This window comes from Amblyomma americanum, chromosome 7 (assembly GCF_052857255.1).
Source record: "Amblyomma americanum isolate KBUSLIRL-KWMA chromosome 7, ASM5285725v1, whole genome shotgun sequence".
NCBI lineage: Eukaryota > Metazoa > Arthropoda > Arachnida > Ixodida > Ixodidae > Amblyomma > Amblyomma americanum.
The window spans coordinates 139055419-139076341 of record NC_135503.1 but is presented as its reverse complement, the minus strand read 5'-3'; the positions used below and the strand labels follow the sequence as shown (position 1 = coordinate 139076341).

The 20923-nt window shown below is 47.9% G+C and overlaps 1 protein-coding gene across 1 annotated transcript in view; it reads left to right on the top strand.

Annotated features, from left to right (window-relative positions):
* LOC144096617 (complement C3-like) overlaps positions 1-20923 on the top strand; it is a 178717-nt gene that overhangs the window by 127428 nt on the left and 30366 nt on the right. Inside the window, exons 28-35 of the mRNA XM_077629433.1 lie at positions 1083-1241; positions 3307-3420; positions 4398-4455; positions 5331-5376; positions 6123-6210; positions 11366-11540; positions 18009-18116; positions 20133-20249. Coding sequence (XP_077485559.1) covers positions 1083-1241; positions 3307-3420; positions 4398-4455; positions 5331-5376; positions 6123-6210; positions 11366-11540; positions 18009-18116; positions 20133-20249 — 865 coding nt within the window. The remainder of the gene's footprint in view (positions 1-1082; positions 1242-3306; positions 3421-4397; positions 4456-5330; positions 5377-6122; positions 6211-11365; positions 11541-18008; positions 18117-20132; positions 20250-20923) is intronic.

The following is a 20923-nucleotide window of genomic DNA, read 5'->3' as shown; positions in this document are numbered from 1 at the left end:
CATGGGTGAAGCTGGTGCAGTTCAAATGAGCACTGAAGATGCAAAACCTCACGACGACACTGAAAGCACTAAAGTCAGCGTCGAATACAAGTTTGTGGGTCCGTCGACAAACTGGTCTTTTATAGTCCCGGTACCCAATGCTCATATTGTCACGGTGTTGGTGACAAGACAGGGTCCCAGCAAGACAGGGCTCGGCAGCGCGTCCTTCAGGAGGGGAGACGGCGAACTTCAACGTCCTCTAATCCAAGCGCCACCAGCGTCAACGTCTTCTTGCCTTAACGCAACATAGCAATACGAATATAAAAATAACTGCCTTGGGTCGCTTTGCAATTTGCTTCATTTAACGTTTACAATACAGGGCTGGAAAACCTCCAATGTGTGAAAAAAAACTTCTGAAAAAAGAGCGTTCAGTTTTGTTGCCTTTAACACTTATATAGCAAATAGAGAACTCACCTAAAAGAGAGCACCTCTAAAGAACCACAGCGCACCGAGAAATGAAAGACAATATATGGCCCAACGAAAACTTCACAATACTGAGCCAGCTTCACGTTAAAAGCGGTGTTTGGTACAAATATTATGGAATCTTTTCCTGTGTATCTTTCAAAAGCACTTACCTCTTTCTTGAGTTGCCCACTAAAAAATATTCATGTCAATCACATTCTGCAATAAACATATATTTATCAATGCCAAACATTGAATTAGTAAAGAAAAAAAGAAAGAGATGTTGCAGTGGTTTTGTGTATGCACCAGATTTGAGATGCGATATCTCTTTTGCGCACGCCACTAAAATGCGCGGAAATGTGAAAATGTTAGCGTAATTTTAAACATTTACCTTTCAAAAGCACTTGTGATCATTATTTACGCAAAAAAAAACCTTTTTTTCTTTCACCACATAACAGGCTCCCGTGGAACCTACCCTCAGTTACATTTTCTGTGCGGGATCGACAAAAGTTCATTTTACCTATTCTATCAATTCTGCCGTAAAAACCGCGACAGTGCCAACAGCACAGCTGCAACTATGGTGCGGTTCATTCCACGTTTTTTAGCAGCTACTTCACGCTTGTGGGATATCGTCTTCGCAGGACACCGTGGTGGCGCTTCAAGCCCTGTCCAAGTATGCCCTCTACGCACGTGACGCAGCCACTGACCTGACCTGTGAAGTGACGTTGAGCGGGGACCGTAACTTTAACCGCACCCTTCGCATCACGCGAGACAACGCCCAACAGCGCAACAGGATAGAGGTAGGTGCACCATAAAGATACTGCCTTGATTGCTACTGGCTGTGTCACTAGCTGCCTATTCTGATTTGTCACCTCACCTAGAAGTGCGAAGCGTCCTTATCATGTCGGTCATTGCAAACGCCCTTGCCCTGCCATTCGATTTAATCGTGGTAAGGTTGGTGTATGAGACGCGAAAGAGGAAGATGTGGTCAGACGTGCGATTTTAACCTTGCTACGTAACGTCGGTTCTTGATCCGTCCGCGGGCTGCTTTTTTCAAGCTAGTCTGTGCAGCGACATCGGAAACATCTTCGTAGCACAGACCCACCATACATTCTCAAGTTAAATCCTAGTTTCTGAGACGCGTCAGTGTCACTTGCACGAACTAACCCAGCAGTCATCAGTGTAGAAAAATTTTAAACTGAAAAACTTAAGCAAGCTTAAATTAATAAATTACTAAAAGTACCAGGTGGGAAGCTGTTTCTTTCTGTTTTCTCTTGATTGCTTGAGTCACGTGTAAGGCACATTGTCTTTGGGCCTTCATACGTTGACATGTGATGGCGCAATGCTATTGAGCGATTGCGCGTCACTTGATTTTTCAGTGCTTTTTCGTGAGCAGGAGTCTGACAGAGACAAGAGCGAAACTGCGATGCTCAAAATTGAAGGACACCTCATTACTATTGGCCACAAGAATGTGAATGCATAAGTACCTAGTTATGAAATGCCATAGCATGACCACATGTGTAATGTAGGACGGGAAACGGGTTTTTCCTACTCTCGACACATCCACCAGCCAACCGCGGCAGGTGGAGGGTCGCAGCTATCACTTCTTTGTGCTAACCTTGGCAGGTTTGCGCCCTTCCATGTGTGAAGTATGTGACACCGCCGGTTTCTTGTCCCAATAAGGCTCTTATGCTATCGAATAAAATTTGGCGGAATCCGCCGCGCATGTGGTATTTGAAGCTCGAGAGCATCCGCCGTGATATTTACGAGGAAACTGTGAGCACAATGGCGCAATGCGAGTATTTCGTGGCGTCGTTCTTGAACAAGCTTGACGTCCGACGTAAACTAAAGTCCATCGCACACTCTGCAAGACACTCCCTAACTCGTCTTACATGAAGTTTTTCGCGGCTTATGATTCGGCCCCTGGAATAGATGTTTTTTCTGGGACACGACGACGCCCAACTTCACACATCTCGAGCTTAGCCTCATGTTCCTCGGCAGTTTCAAGGGTGCGCCGTTGTCGGGCGGCTTCCCACGTCTGTTGGAGGCACCGCTGCTTCCAAGCCATCGCTGTGCATCGGCTACGCCGAATCTGTTGGAGGCGCCGCTGCTTCGCATCATCTTGCTTCGCTACGTAAGATAATTTTCAAGGAGCCCCTCTTCTGTGGGTGGTGGTCTCTTGCGAGGCCCCATCTTGTATAACGCGACGAATGCTCCAAGTTCGGTGGGGCAGCGGAGCTACGTCCAGCAAACCAGCTGGGCGAGTGAGCGCCGGCGCGCAGGTGATCCGACCGACCGCCTATGTGCATGTGAGGCGCGCGGCCCGGCATGCTGCCCATAAAAAATAGGAACAGGTAAAGAAGCCCTTCGTCGGCGCGTGCGTTGTCTCTTGTGGTCATCCGTGTTCTTAGCGCTGCTTTGCATATTCTCTAATGAACCAACTAGCCTAAATCGCCACCCTTTGTCAGTTCGCATTAAAACTACGCGCAAAGAGTGGCTGTAGACTATTGATTCCAAAGTCTGCAGCAGGCACCGCACATAATTCCTGTTCCACTAAGTTGTGCCGTTTGTACGATGTACACCTGAGTGAAAATTGAGTAGATATCAGGCACACCACATAACAAAATATTTTCAGCGTTGTGCCGTGCAGAAACACGCTAGTATTCCTAGGAGTGTAAATATTTATTTATTTGTTTATTTATTTATTTAAAGATGCTGCTGTCTTCAGTTTGAGAGACATTGCGATAGTGGTCACAGAGAACAAGGTATAAGGAAACATGAGTCCGCCAAGAGTTTATGATCTTGGTAAGCCTGTCTCTTTCTTCTTTTTATTTACAAACTGCTCTTCTCGTGTCGTTTGCGCAGATTCCAGATAGCAGTGAAAAGATATTAATCAAGGTCAAAGGGACTGGAACGGCGACTATGTACTTTGTCACAAACTACTACGAGTCCCCTGTCGGTGCGGACCTTTTTTGCAAGGTGGGGCACTGTTTGGAGTTATGCTGTTTATCGCCCTACCCACACGTCAGTTTGCTGTGTGGCATCCCTGGAGTGTTATACGCGTGTTTTAGCTTGGATGAAACGCACGCTGGTCTAGTGCTCGTCTTTTGAGCTAATTTTCGTACCCCGATGGACGATGCGGATGTGATGAAATATGATGCAAGGACTCTGGGACGGGGACTTTAGGACCCAGCTTATGAGCATGTTCTGTAGGCCTAAATGTGTTGTTATTAATATCGAAAAACAAACACCAGTTGGTAACAATAAATAGGCCATGGTTCCCGTCTCCTGTAGTATTCCGCTGACCAATTATAGTAGTAAAAGAAATCAGATTTTAACCTTGATTATATCGAGTGCGTCTGATGAATAATATTCTCGAGGTTATTATTTCGTCTGGTGGTTAGCTTCTGTTGGGGAAACAAGAAAAGCTTAAATAAGGCCTTAATTTTTTGTTGCGAAGAAATTCTGCATGTTGGTCCTCAACATAGACTTGCAGACTTGTGTCGCACTGCACACGTCATTGCCTGCTTTAACACAGGACGCATCTCCACAAACTGCACAATACGCCACTCTCAGAATATCAGTAAGAACAGTTTCTGACAGGAACGTCATGTCGTCAACACTGGACGCACTTAGTATAATAGCAACAAAAGCGTGGTCTCATCGTCCACCGTTAAAACGGGGGGATGACCTTGAATACCGGTCACGTGGGTTGGTGCTGGACGCTACGGCTTCCACAGACTGCTTATTGCTCCCAAGAAAAAGCTTTCGGTACACTACAGTCGGTAATATACGTCTCCATTCGGTTCGGAGAGTGGCAGAAGCAAACGGAATAAACAGATGCTTGTGGCCAAATGCGTTCAAGAAACCCTACATGCTTACAAGCCGTTTATCCGGGTTGTGAAAGTTTTTGCTTTTTTTTTCCTTTGTGACGCTGTTTGATACGTTACTTGCAGTTTGATCTGGACATTACCTTCACACAACACAAGGTCAACGTGTCGAAAGCGTTTGAAGGTAAGGTATTCTATTTTCGTTTCTGGATAATGTCAGAAAGTTTTGCAATGCGCGCAGGTGCTTCAAGGCCGAATGGTCCTAGTAATAGCTCAATTTTAGATGCAGCTTTACTTTCACTACGTTTTGCTTCTACAGCCTGCCATCTACGGTTGTTTGGTGCAGGAGGACGTCACAGTGGGTGCGCTATCGTGGCGAGAAAAGAAGGGAGGGAAAGGGATTGGAGGGCTGGTGCGAGACACCTATCGTCACGTTTGCGTTTCAGTGCAGGAAAAAAATTCTTGGAATTGCATTTGCTTCCGATTTCAGAGGAATAATCTAGATTGCACTCGAGGTGTCGACACGTTTCTTGCATTTTTTTCAACTCGTGTCTCTCGCAAGAAATGCGACGAAAAATTTAAGGGCGTTTTGTTGCATCATCTGTTTACAATGCGTTAGATTTATAAGCCTTTGCGCACTACGTAACGATTTGTGTAGCTGCGTTTCTTGGCGGACTTTGTCTATATGCCAGAATGCTATCGCTTTTTTTTCGGCCATAAGGTCATTTCTTTAGCAAGATTTTTCGGAGGGATCCCTTTTCGTCGCAGCCATCATTGCGGCTTCTCCTCCTTTCCCCTGTAAGCAGAGAGGGGGCAGCCACTTCTGGCAGGTGGCTCTTGCATGTACGAAACCTTACATGCGCTGACATCGGCGGGTGCGGACAATGGGGCATCTAATGCTAGCATATTAAAATTTCTTGCTTTTCACCATCCACGGGGAAAGCCTTGCGGCGACAGCTTTGGCTCTCATTAGCGGTGGCGCCCTGCATATGTCTCGAACGACCACCTTTGAAAGCCTTTTCAATTCTCTGCTGCTTTTGCGTTCATTTTTGTGTGCAGGTAAAAGGAGTCTCAAAGAGATTTACTCAATGGAAGTCTGTGCGAGGTAAGAACAGATGTTCCATTCTCACGCGAGAAGCTCGACGTGTCTCTGTCTGCAGAGACCAGAGTATGACATTTGCTGTACCGCGTTAGATAAAAAGTCAGCTTTATAGTGAATGACTGCTAAATTTCAGCGCCTTTAAAACATATCAATCGAAAAGCGACCACAGAATAAAGTGAATTAACCTTATATCGGAGTATTTTAGTAATAAAACTTGAACGGAATGATCTGCTTGGAATATACAGTGAGCCGCTCTACTCTTATTTACCTTTCAAAGGTCACGCCCGTGGCAGATGCATATTGATAGAGGCAGAATAGAAAGACGCCAGAGACCTGCGAGAGCTCAGTGCATGTTGAAGAATCCCGGAAGGTCGAAATCAGTCCGCAGCGTTCCATTGCAGCATGCCACATATCTCGCAATGCTTTCACCCATAAAGTCCCTTAGCCCGTTAAAATGCTGCACCAAACAGTGTAGCAGCGCACTGCAACGTCGCTGACTAAGCTCAGGTGGTATGTAATGTATTTTTGTCGACTCTGCTAATACGGTGGGGATGACCAAAAACATCTGGAAAAAAAGGCGACGAACATGCAGCTCAGCGGAGGTAAACCTCACTACTTTGCTAACAACACAGCCAAATTGCCAACATGAAATCTGAATATGCTCCTAAAAGGGCCACATAATTGTATAGCTTGGATAAAGTGTCGTTCCGTACATAAACGCCGTTGTCATTCACGTATTTTTACTGCAGGTCTCTTGAAAAGAACTTGAAAGGCATGGTCGTTCTGGACGTAGGTCTCCTGACCGGCTTCAAGCCCGTGTCGTCCGACTTGGACAAGGTTAGCATCGAACCGCTCTCTCCCGCTCACCGAAATCATGACAAGACATCTTGTACACGTGAAGCCTGCTATATTCTGCCATTTAGTTGCGCGTACGGGCAGCTCTGCGGAACTCAATGGCAGCCAGTAGTCAGTAGCGAAAAAATGCACTAAACATTTTTAACTCAAGACGGAGTAGTTATTTGTAGTGTGCCGCATTGGTTACAACTTGCCGTAGTGCAACGTACGGGCGGTATCAGCTGGTTGCGGTATATATAGGCTTCAAAATTCTTTACTGGAGCGCATTGAGAGTGTAGCGACCCACGCGGCCTTCACTTGCGAAATGCCGAAGAGCCCGATGTTTCCCCAGCACGTGCTAGGCCCTGGCCAATCCCCCACCGTGGGTATGTGTCATCGTATTTGAGGCAACAGCAACGTGCTAGGGGGAAAGCTCGGGACCTTGGCCAGAGCCGGATGCCGCCGCCGCCGCTGCGCTGCTAACTCCTCTTGGGCAGCCCTCAATGAATGTGGCCGCGGTCGCCTTCCTGGGCGACCTCCACATTGTGGTGGCTCGTCGAGCCGCACCTTCTCCCGCAGCTGCGTTCCCGGATGGCGGGCTGGCAGGACCCAGCCTTCGACGCGCCGCTTCCGGCGTTCCGGCCTCAAGGCGTCGGCGGGTGCTTCGCTCAATTCGAGGCTGCGCTGTACCTGAACGGCATCACCATCCAGCCATTCATACACGCAGTCCTCTGCGATATCCTCCCGCCCGACCTGCTGCGCCGAATCGCCTACCCTGCCTTCGGCAGCCGGCCGTACGACGAGCTGCGCGCTGCCATTCTGGCGGACATCGGCGTCTCCTTCTGCCCGCTGCCGCTCTACGACGCACCAGACCCGCTTTCGCTGGTGCCAGCAGCTGGCCCAGCCTCAGCCTCGCTATCGCCCACGCAGCCTTCGTCACAGCACTGCCCGCCTCGGCAGCCGCTGGCCGCCTCCCCGCTGCTCCAGCTCAGCGTCTCCGGCCCAGCCGTCCCTCTCCACGACACACCAGGTAGGCTCAGCATGGGCTTCGCCGCTTGTCCTGCTCCCACAAGTGCCATCTGCGCTTCCTCGGACATGCCTCCTTGCGTTTCTTCGTGTCAGCCTGCAACCACGTCTGCCCAGTCCCCACCACACCGCCCTCCACTTACGTTGTCGCCACTTACTCCTGTCGACATGGCACGCTCTGCAGCAGCATGCTTGTCGCGGTTTCCGGCACCCCCTTCTGCCTCATCCCAGCATCCAGCACCTCCACAGGCCTCCGTAGCGACGTCGACTCCGCGGCCTGCTAATCTTAAAGAGCTCTCAGAAAAACCCGAGCCTGCTAGCCACATCCCCAGCCCTTCCAAAGGTCCGCAACGCAGTAAGCGTCCCACGAAGCAGGGTGAGCAGGCCACACTGGTGACAGCGGTACCGAGCATCGCGATAGTCACCCGCCCTTCTTTGCATGACAAGGACCCCGAACCGGTGCCAGCGCCTGTCCTCAAGAAAACCAGGCTACTAATGTGGGCCCTTCTTGCTCCCTGCCAGTGTTCGAATATTCCAAGAAGCCTGATTCCAGTGGCTCGGCGGAAGCCACACGCCGGTTCAATGGGAGACTACCGCCCACAACCTTTCCCCCAACAACAGAATCAGGTTCCAATCACGCTGAAACTTCATCAGCTCCTTTCTAGCAGGATAACAAGGATGGCCCGGCCCGCGGACGTGCCCACGGTTGCTGCCACGCTGCCGCGGCCGCCTCAGATTGCCGCTACCTAGCCGGCATCCTCCTTCGTGAACGGCTCGGCGTTAGTGGCAAGGGCGCCCTAGCTCGTGCGGCCGCGCATCGCGTTCAGGCCAGTCAGTCCACGGCTGGCTGTGTGCGCCTCCCAGCGGTCACATGCAGTCCACCACAGCCATTCCTTCGCCTGGCCCCTCGCTGTGCCTCCCGTAGCTGCCCGCCTGGGTACCGGGTAGCTTGGACTGGTAACCGTCGCACGACTCTCGTGACCCGCAATACACTTGGCTACATCTGCTGCGCCGTCCGTCCAGCGCCAGCCGATAATTGCTGCACCACAAACGCCGGCACTGGGTCCACGTCGCAGGCCTACTTACATCCTTCAACTGCCACTACGCGTCCCTCAACGCCCTCCGAAAGATCGGCCGCAGCGCCACAGCCAGGGTCGCCCGCCTGAGATTCACATTCGGAACCCGGACGCCCTGCACGATTCTTCACATACCGGCTTCACGTACTGACTCATAACCTAAGGGGGAGCCGTGTAGCGAACCACGCGGCCGGAACTAGCGAAATGCCGAAGAGGCCGAAGTTTCCCCAGCACGCGCTAGGGGAACGATCAGGACCTTGGCCAGGGCCGGACACCGCTGCCACCGCCCCGCTGCTGTCTCCTCTCTGGCAGCCCTCTAATAAATGTGGCCGCGGTAGCCTTCCTGGGCCACCTGCACCAGACCAAGCATTTTGCATAGGTCTAGCGGTATCCGTTCTAGGTTTGAGGCTTACGATTATCTTCGCATACGATTGCATTCGCGCTTTGTGGTAACTGTGAACAACATGAGTTGGTGACTAGACCAGAAGTATTGCTAATGATTGAAAGTTGGGAAATTGGAATGCGGGGTTTCAACTCGTCATGGATTGCAGAAACATTATGTTGCACTGAATTTTCCAAAGTTGTATCTTCAGGAGCAATGGCTCAGAGATTTAGTGAAATGTCGGCCCAATGTTTAAGTCGTTGTAACTTGTGCGCTTGACACTTCATGTGTATATGTCATATTCCGCCTAATTTGTTGCTAATGAATTTATAGGCAGAACATTCGAAATATGCTCACAAGGTTCCTCGGAGAAAATTTACATAGCAAGCATTTTCAGTGCGACTGTTTCTATCTACTGTATTTAAGTTTTGAGCCCTAAAAATTTTTTGCGACCTGCCAAAGGCAAAGTACGCAACAAAGAACGTCGGGTTCTGAAATCCCGAAACGGCGTGCTCACACAATTAGGCGCACACGTTCCGCTCACATTAGACAGAAGAAACGCGTGTAAGGTGTAAGATGTCCTTATAATCACAAGAGTAAAAGTAATTTGTATATTATCTAGGTAACGCGCCGGAAAATAAATTGAGCAAAACTACACAGTGGGCGCTTTTGGACACCTCGCCGATTACTGGGACGAAAAAGTTCTCAATACGCGATGTATGTATGCATCCACTCTTAACTATCATATGAGGTCTCAGAATTATATACAGGAAAAAGTCGTTGATACTTTTTTTTAATTGCGGGAAAAAACTCATTATCCGAGAAAATATGTGATCCAAACCGCCTGATTTGAAAAATGTAGCGGTTGAATGAGCAGAAAAGACATTTATTGACTCTTTGACTTAAAAATGTCTATTGCATTTCTTCGCACAAAAGCTGCACAGACCCTATTCCAGTGCTCGCTGAATTCAGTCCGCGTTCGCGCTGTCTTTAGCACGGAAAGAAATTTGTAACGCATCCGGTCCGTCAACGGCAGTGACGAAAGTAACCAAAATCTCTTCCTTGTCATTTCGGATGCTTCGCCCCTTTTCACCTAAATACTGTGAGAAAGCCACCGCGGCGGCTGATTGTCGCAGCGTTTCTGCTTATTAAGCTCCGTTTCACAGACCCGGACCATTGGTATATAAGCGCATCGCTGTAGTTCGTAGAACCTTCGCCTCCTTTTCCTTATGCACCGTTAAGAAACCTCAGCGTTTCTCCTCTTCATATTTCGCCCCTGCAGAAACGGCCATCGGGAATGCTAGCGAGCCGATTTGATTTTTTTTTTTGTTCTTGAAGTGGTGGTCGTGGAGGTGCTCCGCCTCGTCGAAAGAAGGCACTGCAAAGAAGCCACCACAACGGGTGATTGTCGCAAAAAACAAAAACAAAACACGTCGCGTGCCCTCTCGTTCTGCCCACTTGTATGTTTGCACATGTGCGGTTGGTCAATAAATGCCTTATACTGGAACAATTTGACCACATTTTAGGCGTAGTTGCTGCGAAATCGTGTTTTCCGGGAACGTATTAACAGGAAAAAATATTGTGTAACTCTACGGGACATTTTTAATCTCCGTGACTTTGAGCGTACGAACCGGGAAATTTTATGAACCGGGAAAGTATCAAGGAGGTTTCACTGTATATTACATAATGCTAAAAATAACGTGGCACTTCCCGCAAATAAAAAAAAATTGCCACTGATTTACCTGGCTAGGGTATATGCGACTTTGGCGCGTTCACAAGTTTGCCTTTGTTTTTCTTTGTTTAGGTTTCATTAAGCTGGTAAATTTGAGTTGCACCTGTATGTTCTTGCAGTCGTTCCTCAGCTCTCCATCTGCGGTGAGCACTGTGAGCTGCTCATTGCGCTGCGAGTCGCCGTTCCCTCTGTTCGGTGGTATCTAAAAGACACTTGTACTTACATGCCTCTCGGCAGCACCATCCTCTGGCGGCTTTATCATTCGCTTCTTTTTCTCTTCGCGTGTCTCTTTCTTGGTCTGTTTCCGCATCCCGTTTCGCAAGCTTGTACATTCTTCGCCGCATCGCCTCGGCTTACCGCCTCTCTATATTCACTGGATCGATTGACTCAGGTTGTCGCTCTCTCTTTTTTTTTTAGCATTGCTGTTCAGCTCACCGCGCACTTTGTTCGGTTTGGGAACCTCTCGAAAGACTGGCTTCCTCCATGATTTACCGTTTACTGCACTGCACGTGCCTCCGGGGACCTCAGCATTCGCCTTTTATTTCCGATATCCGCACGTGCACGGAACCGCGTTTGTCGCTCTTCATCTTCACACCCTCTCTCGAGTCGGCTGCAGCTGGCGCGACGCTCCGCGGAGCTTACCCGAGTTACTGCACGGCTTCAACATGAGGAGTCATGGCTGTGTCGCCAGTGACCCATCTAGTGTTAACGCACTAAAGCTACGTAACACACATGAGACACACATGAAGCACCTAGTATTATGCCCCGTGAGGTCTTGACTAGTATCGCCGTGCTCACGAAGGCTTGTGTCCAGTCCAGCTATAACGTCACGGCTATAGATCGTTGTTAAAACATTTTGAAATTACTACAATAGGAGGCGGGCTGATACTACTTCATTATCGGAGATCTTACCTCGACACCCCATTATTTGCACTGTCTCAGCTGGTGGCCGACAAACGTGTGGACTCGTACGAATTGAGCCAGCGTAGCGTGGTCTTCTACCTGCCGACCATTCCTTCGGACGCCAACGTGTGCGTCGAGTTTGGCCTGCAGCAGGCATTCGGCGTCGGCAAGCTGCACTCGGGCTCCGTGAAGGCGTACGCCTACTACGACCCCGGTAAGTCGCATGCGTCAGCGTACAAGTAAAGTGTTGCTTTCGACCGTCTTTTTAATTCTCCCCCGAAGTGACTTCATTTTGAAGAAAGGGGCTGAGGTGTGTCAGTTGGCGTGGTACACTATAGGAGTCACTGTGCTCTAAAGCTACGCTTATAAGGCATGAGAGAAAGTAAGCGAGATACAAATTTAACCCTACAACCGCTACAACAGCTAAACCTTTCAGCCTGGTCACTTTTAGTAAGCTGCACCAAGTGACCCACGAAAACACCTCGTTAGTCATATTATGCACGTATAGGTTTAAGAGGCCCCATTCTATCCCTCCTTGCCCTCAGTAGCGTGGTAACTGAGTAACAGCGCCAGTTAGTTCAGGCGTCGTAATTCTTCTATACTCCCGATGCCTCGCCGTCCGGCGTAAACTGTTGTTTCTTGGGTAGAATGTTGAAGACTACCTCATTTCAACTCATTTAATGCTTCAAGCGAACCGTTATATATCGGCGTTTGTAAGCCACCATTACCCGCTGCATTTAGTCTTTAGGATTGTCTAATATGTCAATGCAATTGAAAATTAAAGGATACTTATGTGTACTCCAGTATCCTCCACGCCTTCCATACCTAAAGCTCTGAAACCTTTCAGGCACGCAATAGATAAGTGTCAGTTGACCTTTACTAGCTTGCATGTTTTATTTTTTCTCATTCCTCTTATTAATAACTATGGTCACTTCGTACTCGCTGTTAATACGTTTAGCGTCTTTAAAATCTACTTTGCATTCAATGTTCTTCCATGCAACTTACGTCATACACGAGAGTGAAGCTGTCTGTTTTTTTTTTCTAAGTCGCTCTTTTACTTCCCTCAAAAAAAAAAATTTACAAAGGAAATGAGTTTCCTAGAGCTGTGTCACTATGTATAAAACGAGTTGCGTTAGTTTTTAGTTTAGCATTTTTGCTGTCCGGCACAAGCTTTTTCTGAGAGCGAATAGTGTTACTTCAGAAAGAATATCACTATGCTTGTTGAAGTCGCCATCCTTTCGTTCACAGCCTCGACACCAGTTAGGTATTCGCGCACGCGACATAACTTTACAAACCGTTCCAACTTCGAATTGTTGATCAATTCACTCTCGCCCTACCATATGCTAGCTTTTATATCTGCGTGAGATGCCGATGAATTAGACGCGGCTGCGTCTGCCGAGCAACCCGCATATCAACTTTCTTTTATTCAAGGATACGCATGCTTATATACATAGGGCGACACTCGTGCCCCTAGCGGCAGCGATGGACAAAACAAAACCAAATATACAACATATTCTCTTTCTTACAAAAACAAAGATATACGTATTAGTAAAGTAGTAGGTTAATGCATCTATACAAAATTAGAGTGAAAACAGCGTTCTTGTCTGTACGCTGTAACGAAAAGCACAAAACACAAAAACGCACAACAGCAAAACAAAAGCAAGCCATCTCAGTGTTTGTCTTTCGTAGTCCCAATGAAATACGCGTATAACACTCGCGAGGGATCTAACCCGATCTTATTAACACCAACACCCATCGTACTTGGTAGCCGTAGCGATCTGGGGGTCGCCTATTTCTTGTTGGCTGTACCCTTCTTTGCGGCTCTGCTTCTTTAGGGGAACCACTGGCGACTGGAATCAACTTGGGCTCACTGCCAGCTACAGGTGCCAAGGCAGGCTCTTTTGCCACAACAGCTGATGTCCCGGTGGTCGCTTCCTGAGTGGGGCCCTGTCTAGCTGTACAGTTTCTTTTACCCCACGTATGAAGGGTAGCAGATGCTCGTGGCATATTTGACAACATTTTTCGTTGTCAAGGCGGAAAGACGATGGTCCCTTCTTGCTGATCACTTTTCTTGGGCAACTGAATTCCAGGTCACCTTTAAAGAAAATTCTGGGTTTCTTGACTCGGAGGAGGTCGCCTGCAATCCACCCTTGTTTCTCGAGCGGCCCTCCGAGCGTCCGTGTATCTTTTACTGTAATTTTGTTTTTGCTTCACTCGCTCGTGTAGGTGGCGAAGTTGCGAACCAGGGTCAGAAAATAATATGGCTGACGGCTGCCCGATTACATCCAGCCGAGTTCTTGGCAACCGTCTGTGCAGGAGAAGGGCCGGGGCACTTGCAGTTGTGGCGTGTGCCGTGCAACGGTAGACGCCCAGGTATTCTGTTATCGCCTGGCGCACGGGACGCTGATATAGTGTAGCTACTTCAATGTAGCTTTTATAAACCCTGTTAAAGCGCTCTACTTGGCCATTTGGTTGTGAGTAGTACACGGACGAACGTCTCAAGCAGATACCAGGATCTTTTAGAAAAGCTTCGAATTCCCGAGATGAAAACTGTGGCTCGTTGTCGCAAACAATTTGTTCCGGGCAGCCTTCGGGCGCGAGCACCGACAGCAAGAAGTTTGTTACCGTGCGGGTGGTGGTTTCACTGCAAAAGTGCACTTCGGGCCGTTTTGCATAGTAATCGACCAACGTGATTGCGTATCTGCAATCGTGCGGTGCTCTCTCAAATGGACAATGTCCATTCCCAGCTTCAGCTGCTGTTGGTCTGGTAACGGGATCGGTTCCAATGATGTAGCCTTGACCTCGGGGCTCTTGTCCACGGTCTGGCATATGATGCACATTTGGATGGCTAGTTTTACTTGCCTGTCCATGCCTGGCCACCAAAATTTTTCTCGCAGCGGTGCTTTCGTTCGCACCACTCTGGGATGAGTTTCGTGAGCAGCGGCAATGACCTGTTACGTAAGTGATGCGGGAACCACAAGCCGTTCTCCAGGCAAGACCAAATTGTCCAACACTGAAAGTTCATCGCGTACTATGAAGAAGGGTTGCAGCTCATCCGCTAAGGATTTGTGTGCCGGCCAGAATGATTGGATATATGCCTTGCTTTGTTGCAGCACGCTATCACCAGGCTGGTCCTGCTCCAACTGTTCTCTCGTGATGCATGAAGGGGTTTAGAGAACCGATATCACTTCATCTAACAAAGTTCCTTCTTCCTGCGATGGTGACACGGGGAGACGTGAAAGTGCATCCGCTACTCGGTTTGTCGACCCCTTGAGATTCTTGACGGTATAGTTGTACCGTAAGAGGCGCTCTGTCCATCGTGCTACCCGCAAGGGACGCCTTCCTGGTCCTTGAGTTAACTGCAATGTGACCAAGGCTTGATGGTCAGTCAGAAGGAAGAAATGGCATCCCCACAGGTGAATATGCCACCGCTCACAAGCCCAAACACACGCGAGTGCTTCGCGCTCTCCTACTGAATATTTCCTCTCTGCTGGCGAAAGCACTCGAGACGCGAAGGCGACCGTGTGCAGTTCATGTCTGTCCACCTGCTGTAGAACCGCTCCAAACCCGCAGTCGGAAGCGTCGGTGGAAATGACAACTGGAAGGGATGCATCGAACATTCGAAGTACGGTGCTGGACGCAAGTACTCTTTCACCTTTCTAAAGCTGGCATCGACCTCGCTAGACTAAACAATGACTGCCCCTTTCTGAAAAGAACACGCATTGGTTCGACGATGTCGGCAAAGTTGGGAATAAACCTTGAGTAGTACTCGACCAGTCCCAGAAACGATCGAAGTCCGGCTGCATCAGTGGGCGCCGGGGTATCCTGGATGAAGGAAACCTTTTCTCTCAATGGAATAATACCGCTTGCTGTTACCCCGTGGCCCAAAAAGGAGAGTTCTTGCGTTTCGAAGACACATTTCCTGTTCAGCTTGAGTTCTGCCTCTTTTATGCGCTTTAGCACTGCGGCAAGGTTTTTTAGCTGCTCCTGTCTGCCCTTCCCGAATACAATGACATCATAAATGTAGAAAAGGACGCCGTTACTGCCCTGTAGAATTTTTGACATCATACTCTGAAACGCGGAGGGCGCGGAAGCCAGTCCGAAACACACAAGCTTAAAACGAAAGAGGCCGTCGTGGGTTATAAATGCAGTCAAGTCGCGGCTCTCAGGGTGAAGCAAGACCTGGTGATAAGCAGACGCGAGGTCTAGCTTAGAAAAATGTGTGGCCCCCACTAGGCTATGCAACAGCTCTTCAGTATGAAGAAGGGGAAAGCTGTCTGGAACGATGATTTTGTTTGCCTCTCTGAGGTCTACACACATACGAATACCTCCCTCTTTTTAACCACCACAATGGGGGACACCCATTCCGATGCCTCCACGAGCTCTATCACGCCAATCTTTTCCAACCGACGAAGTTCTTCCGAGACTAATGGTCGCAATGAGAGCGCAAGGCGCCTAAGTTTTGATGCCAGTGGCTGCAGTGTGGATCGCGTTTTGATACGGTGAACAAAACCTTTCCCGAGGCCAAGCTCTGGTTCGAATGAAGTTTCAAACTATTGCACTAATTTTTTTGGGAAGTTAATGGGCTGGTTTGCCTCTATATGGTCAGAGGTCTCTTCCCTCCATGAATTAGTAGATAGCGTTCTTTCAAGACACCAAAGCGACGAGACATCTATTTGCAGACCTACTGCTTTGATGGAATCAATACCCAGTAGTGAGCTGCCTTGTTCAACAACATAGAAGGGAAGGCATGTTATGCAGTCCATAAATGTAACTTCAGCGAAAAAACAGCCACGGACAAAAATTGACTTCTTTGAATACTCTACTAGCCTAACTTTATGGTGAGAAAGCGCCTGTCCTTCGAAATGCTGCCTAAACAGGATACCGTATAATGGAAACCGATGACGCCGAATCCACGAGGAAAGTCATGTCCGTACGACCAATCGCCACGGTAACATTAACTGCAGGGCGAGCTGACGTTGTCACAGCCAGAATGGTAAAAACTTCCTCGATGGATGAATTTTCACTTTCCACCTCATGAACTAGAGCGACATCTCGTTTGCTGCAAACAGAGCGAAATTGACCGATGATACCACAAAGGTGACAACGCTTCTTTTTGGCAGGACAGCGAACTGAGGCGGCATTGTGCTGGACTGACCCGCAGCGGTAGCAAGTTGACTGGTGGCTACGTGAACGCTTCGAGCTGCGTTCGGAACATGATGCTCGTGCTGGCGCGTTTTCACGAGTTTTTATGCGTGCAACATCTGCAGAGGCAAATTCTTGTAAATTGTTGGTTGCCTGTTCAAACTGTGTTGTCATGATTACAGCTCTAGCGAACGATAGAGACGACCCCTCATCGCTCACTCAAGCTCTGAGACTCCACACCCGCAACAAATTGGTCACGCAGCGAATCTTCCAGGGAAGGGAAAGAGCACAAAGCAGAATGTTCACACAATGCGGTAACGTATTCATTTATAGGTTCACCGGCTTGCGGAATACGGTTACCGAAACGGTGTCGCTCGGCGACAACATTGGTTGCTGTTGTAAAATGAGCGTGCAGGGCTGCGACTGCGATGTCGCACGGCGACGGTTCAGGCCGTGTGTCGGCGGTGCCCTTGCTATCTCCTGATGACTTATCACTAGCAGTTTGCTCACCGGGCTTATCGTTGTCCGAAGATAGAAGCCGCAGTGCGCAAAATATGCGCTGGCCCTCTACGCCGACACTGTGAAGTAGCATGACCTTGCGACGATCGGGCGTGCAGTCGGAGACACCCGACGCGAGCAGAAACTTCTCGAAGATGCGGAGCCAGTGCGGCCGTGCAATAGCAGGACGACCAGGTGTCGGCAGGAACGGGGGCGGCGGGGCGAGCCCTGAAATGCTCGTGGCGCCGGAAAGCCGATGACGAAAATCACGCCCCCCCCCCCCCCCCCTCCCCGAAACGATTAACCCTCGTCGCCAATGTTATGAAACGCCGACGAATGAGACGCGGCTGCGCCTGCCGAGCACCCCGTACATCAACTTTCATTTATTGGAGGATACGCATGCTTATATACATAGGGCAACACTGGTGCCCCTAGCGGCGGCAATCAACAAGCCAAAACCGAAACCAAATATACAACACTAGCCTTCCCGGTTAGCTCAGTTCGTAGGGTGACCGTGAAGCGGCGGCCCCGGATTCAAACCTCGGACCAGGACGAATTTTATTTTAACTACGAAATTTCTGTGGGAGCTGTGCAGATTTTCTTTGTAGCGGTATGGCTACGCTTGGGTGGATGCCGATGAGTATTTACTTCTTTAATATAATCCTGCTCACCCTTGGGGGATTTTCCTAAACATTGTACCAAATGCACACTATATGTGGCGCTGAACGACGTGAGAGTTGTTAAGTATCTCTTCGTCATGAAGCGCAGGCAAACATAAGAAAAGAAAACTAAGAGAATGCGGCAGAGATTCGTGCCATGTCCTTTTCTGTTGTGCAATGTCGCAATATTTTTCATCATCCATGGATGTGCCATACGCCTGGCAAACTGTACAGGCTTGGTACTGTAGGCAGAACACAAATGCATCATTGGAAGGAGGTTTTTGGGCTTGTCGCAATGCGAAGCTCTGGTGTTTGTTGGTCTTTTCTGGGCTTCCAAGGTTACAGCCTCAGTTTGTCTTAATTTGCCATTTCTTTGTCAGATATATCTTGCCGGAAATTCTACTCGCCAGACAGCACCAGTCCCTTGCTCAAGATCGACTGCTACGATGACAATGAGGGTCACTCTGACGTGTGCAGATGCCTGGAAAGTAAGCTACACGAGCAGCTCCTTTTCTAGTCCTGTGACAGTTATAATAAACTCTATAACTGCTATAGTTGGTACAATGCATTAAATCAGACACTCAGCAAGAAAACGCCTTCTTTTTTCAAATAATGCGTCTTTGCATTCAGATTGGTGCTGCTGTTTTGGGTGCACCTACAGGTTGTAGATGAGCCAAAGTTGCAGAAAAATGTTAGATTTTGCGTACTTGAAACTGTACAATGATGTTTGTTGTAGCCTACTTCAAGGAGAAAAATATCTTAGATATTTGGTGTTCAAAGATAACCTAATTAACACTTCAACTCTTCTAGAATCATAAAATTCGTAGTGAAAAATTAAGCATGCATAAAGAAACTATTTTGAGGCTGTAATTTTCGTAACAATAGGAATAATATGGAAGTGTTTTCTAATCTCACTGAATATGCGCGCGAGATTCTTTTTTCGATATTGAAGGACATTTTATGAATAACACGCACCATGCAGTGTTTCCTGGGTCGCTCTCAGAATTTCATGCTCAGGTTAGCTAGGTTCCACTCGTTACGAGTGTGTGGAAGCGTTCGCAGTTTTTTGTGTTCCTACAAGCCTCCAGGTGTCTGAGAAAAAGAAACGTTCATATTAATCTACCTCTACAACAACTCCGCGAAATATAGTTCCTTGTGGCATTTCAAATTTATTACGAAATTTTTGTTTTTCGCCTCTATTTAAAAGTTAAAACAGTGATTTCACCAATTGTGTTATATTAGCAGTTAGCCTTGATAGCTTAGTCTTAGCTTTGATTCGCAAGGTTACTATAACGCACAGGTTTCATTATGACAACGAGCTCCACTTTTCTTCTCAACTGTTTGCTGACGCGATGAACGGCAACACAGGCCTTGTGTTCCAGAAACTAGGATAGCAGAAACTTATATAGGACGACTACAGAAAGCTTTATACTCGCCAAGAGGATGAAGAATATCTTTCCGTTCCGAAAAGGGGACGAAATAAAATGGGCCAGGATGAACATTAAAGGTTCCTGAAATGATTTCGACGGACATGTTCTAGTGCAACAGATCTGTATAACTTGCCTTTGTAGGTATTCGAGTGAAATTTGAAAGCTCTGGCTATGCTCGCCCAGACGGCTCACTGACGTCATCGGGACAGAGGACACGCAGTGAGGTGTCGACCTAATCTGTTGCGAGCTATTGCAAGCAGTGATTTTTAATAATTATTTCATAATATACAGTTGGATAGACAAGCCGCTGCGGGAACAAACGCTCAGGTGAACACGCACGATGAATTCGGAAGACGAAAGAAGTAAATGTCCCGTCTTATTGCGTTACATGCAATGGTTGTGAGCCACGGCCCTAGAGTGTCACGATTCTTGGCATAAGTAAAGACAGAGTAGGCCGTGTGCTGCTAGAAGCATACTGCATCAAGTTAAAAGGCGATGAATGTATTAGTGACACACCAGTTACCCTGTGTAGTGCGGAAAAAACTTTCTGCTCGCATTTTGTTGATTTGTGCCTGGGCTTGATTTGACCTCTCTCTCGCCTCCACCCCCCTCTCGTTTAGGCACATGTGTACATGCTTATATACGGAGCACTGATCCGAATAAAACCAGCTGATAGTATGCGCCCTTTCCGTCTACATCATCTTTCCTGTGTTCGTCCTTTATGTGTGCGCATTTGTTCTTAACAATACCCATGCACCAACTCACCCAGCAAGCAGTTCTTCGAAACTACCCACAACGACCACCTCTACAGATCTGTCGAACTAGAATATCCCAATCAAAAAAATTTCATCGTCCCTTTAATAGTGCTTTGAGTTAATTAAGTTGGTTTTTTTGTCAGATTCGCTATTTGTTTTTTGCATGAAAACGTTGTGCGACAGCCAAGCTCCTGAAAGACAAATCATTACTGACTTCGAGAAAGGATCTTGATTCCTACGAAGCACATTTGTGCGAAATGTTTGGTGAGCTACGCCCCCATTATTCTTTACCTACTTCAATGTAACCAAACTTCTGCAGGTGGTTGCCCGCCCCAAGACATCAAGGAGATGTTCACGAAAGAAGAGGGTGCTGTTATGAACACCTCAAAGTGCCGAGAACGCATGAGATACCACGCTTGCGAAAAAGTTGAATTTGGTACGCATTTATAACCTGTCCATTACTGGTACATTGCTACAATTCTAATGGTTCGCGTAATATAGAATGTACTCTTTTGAAGGATTTATTTCAAAACTGTCTCTTTTTTTGCGAAGAAGTTGATTAGGCAGTATCCCCATAGTGTGGAAGTCGGATAACGTGTTTTCACTGACCGCATCTTTGCAGTATCGCAGAACGCGATAGATTTGTGCTCTTTGATGTGAATTCCGGAAGTCATGTTGTGGTTAACATTAAAGTCAACCTATCTAAGGTAAGATGCCTCGCCAAATTAGGTAATCTGACGGCACTTCATCCGCAGTTAGTCCCATCAATACTTACCTTAAATGCGTGATTTTTACACCGCCAAAGTTCTGGCAAGCCGTCACTAACGCGGGCGCAGGGCGCTGTGCATTTTCTATGCTACACTAGTAGGTTTTATCTCGAAAACTGCGGTGTGTCGGCCCCGTTTTCTCAGTTATTTTCAGGGAGGCAAGAACAGGCAAGTGGGACTAAGGTAAATTATTTGTCCCCAAAGCAACCGAACAAGAAATATAAACAAAAGAACAATAGAATTATCCAAGAGGAAGAGTGACGAACAGGCGAACGGAGTAGGTGATTACTCTGCAGCATACTAAATAAACAGATTGCTGGGTTAATTATACATTCTATGCATA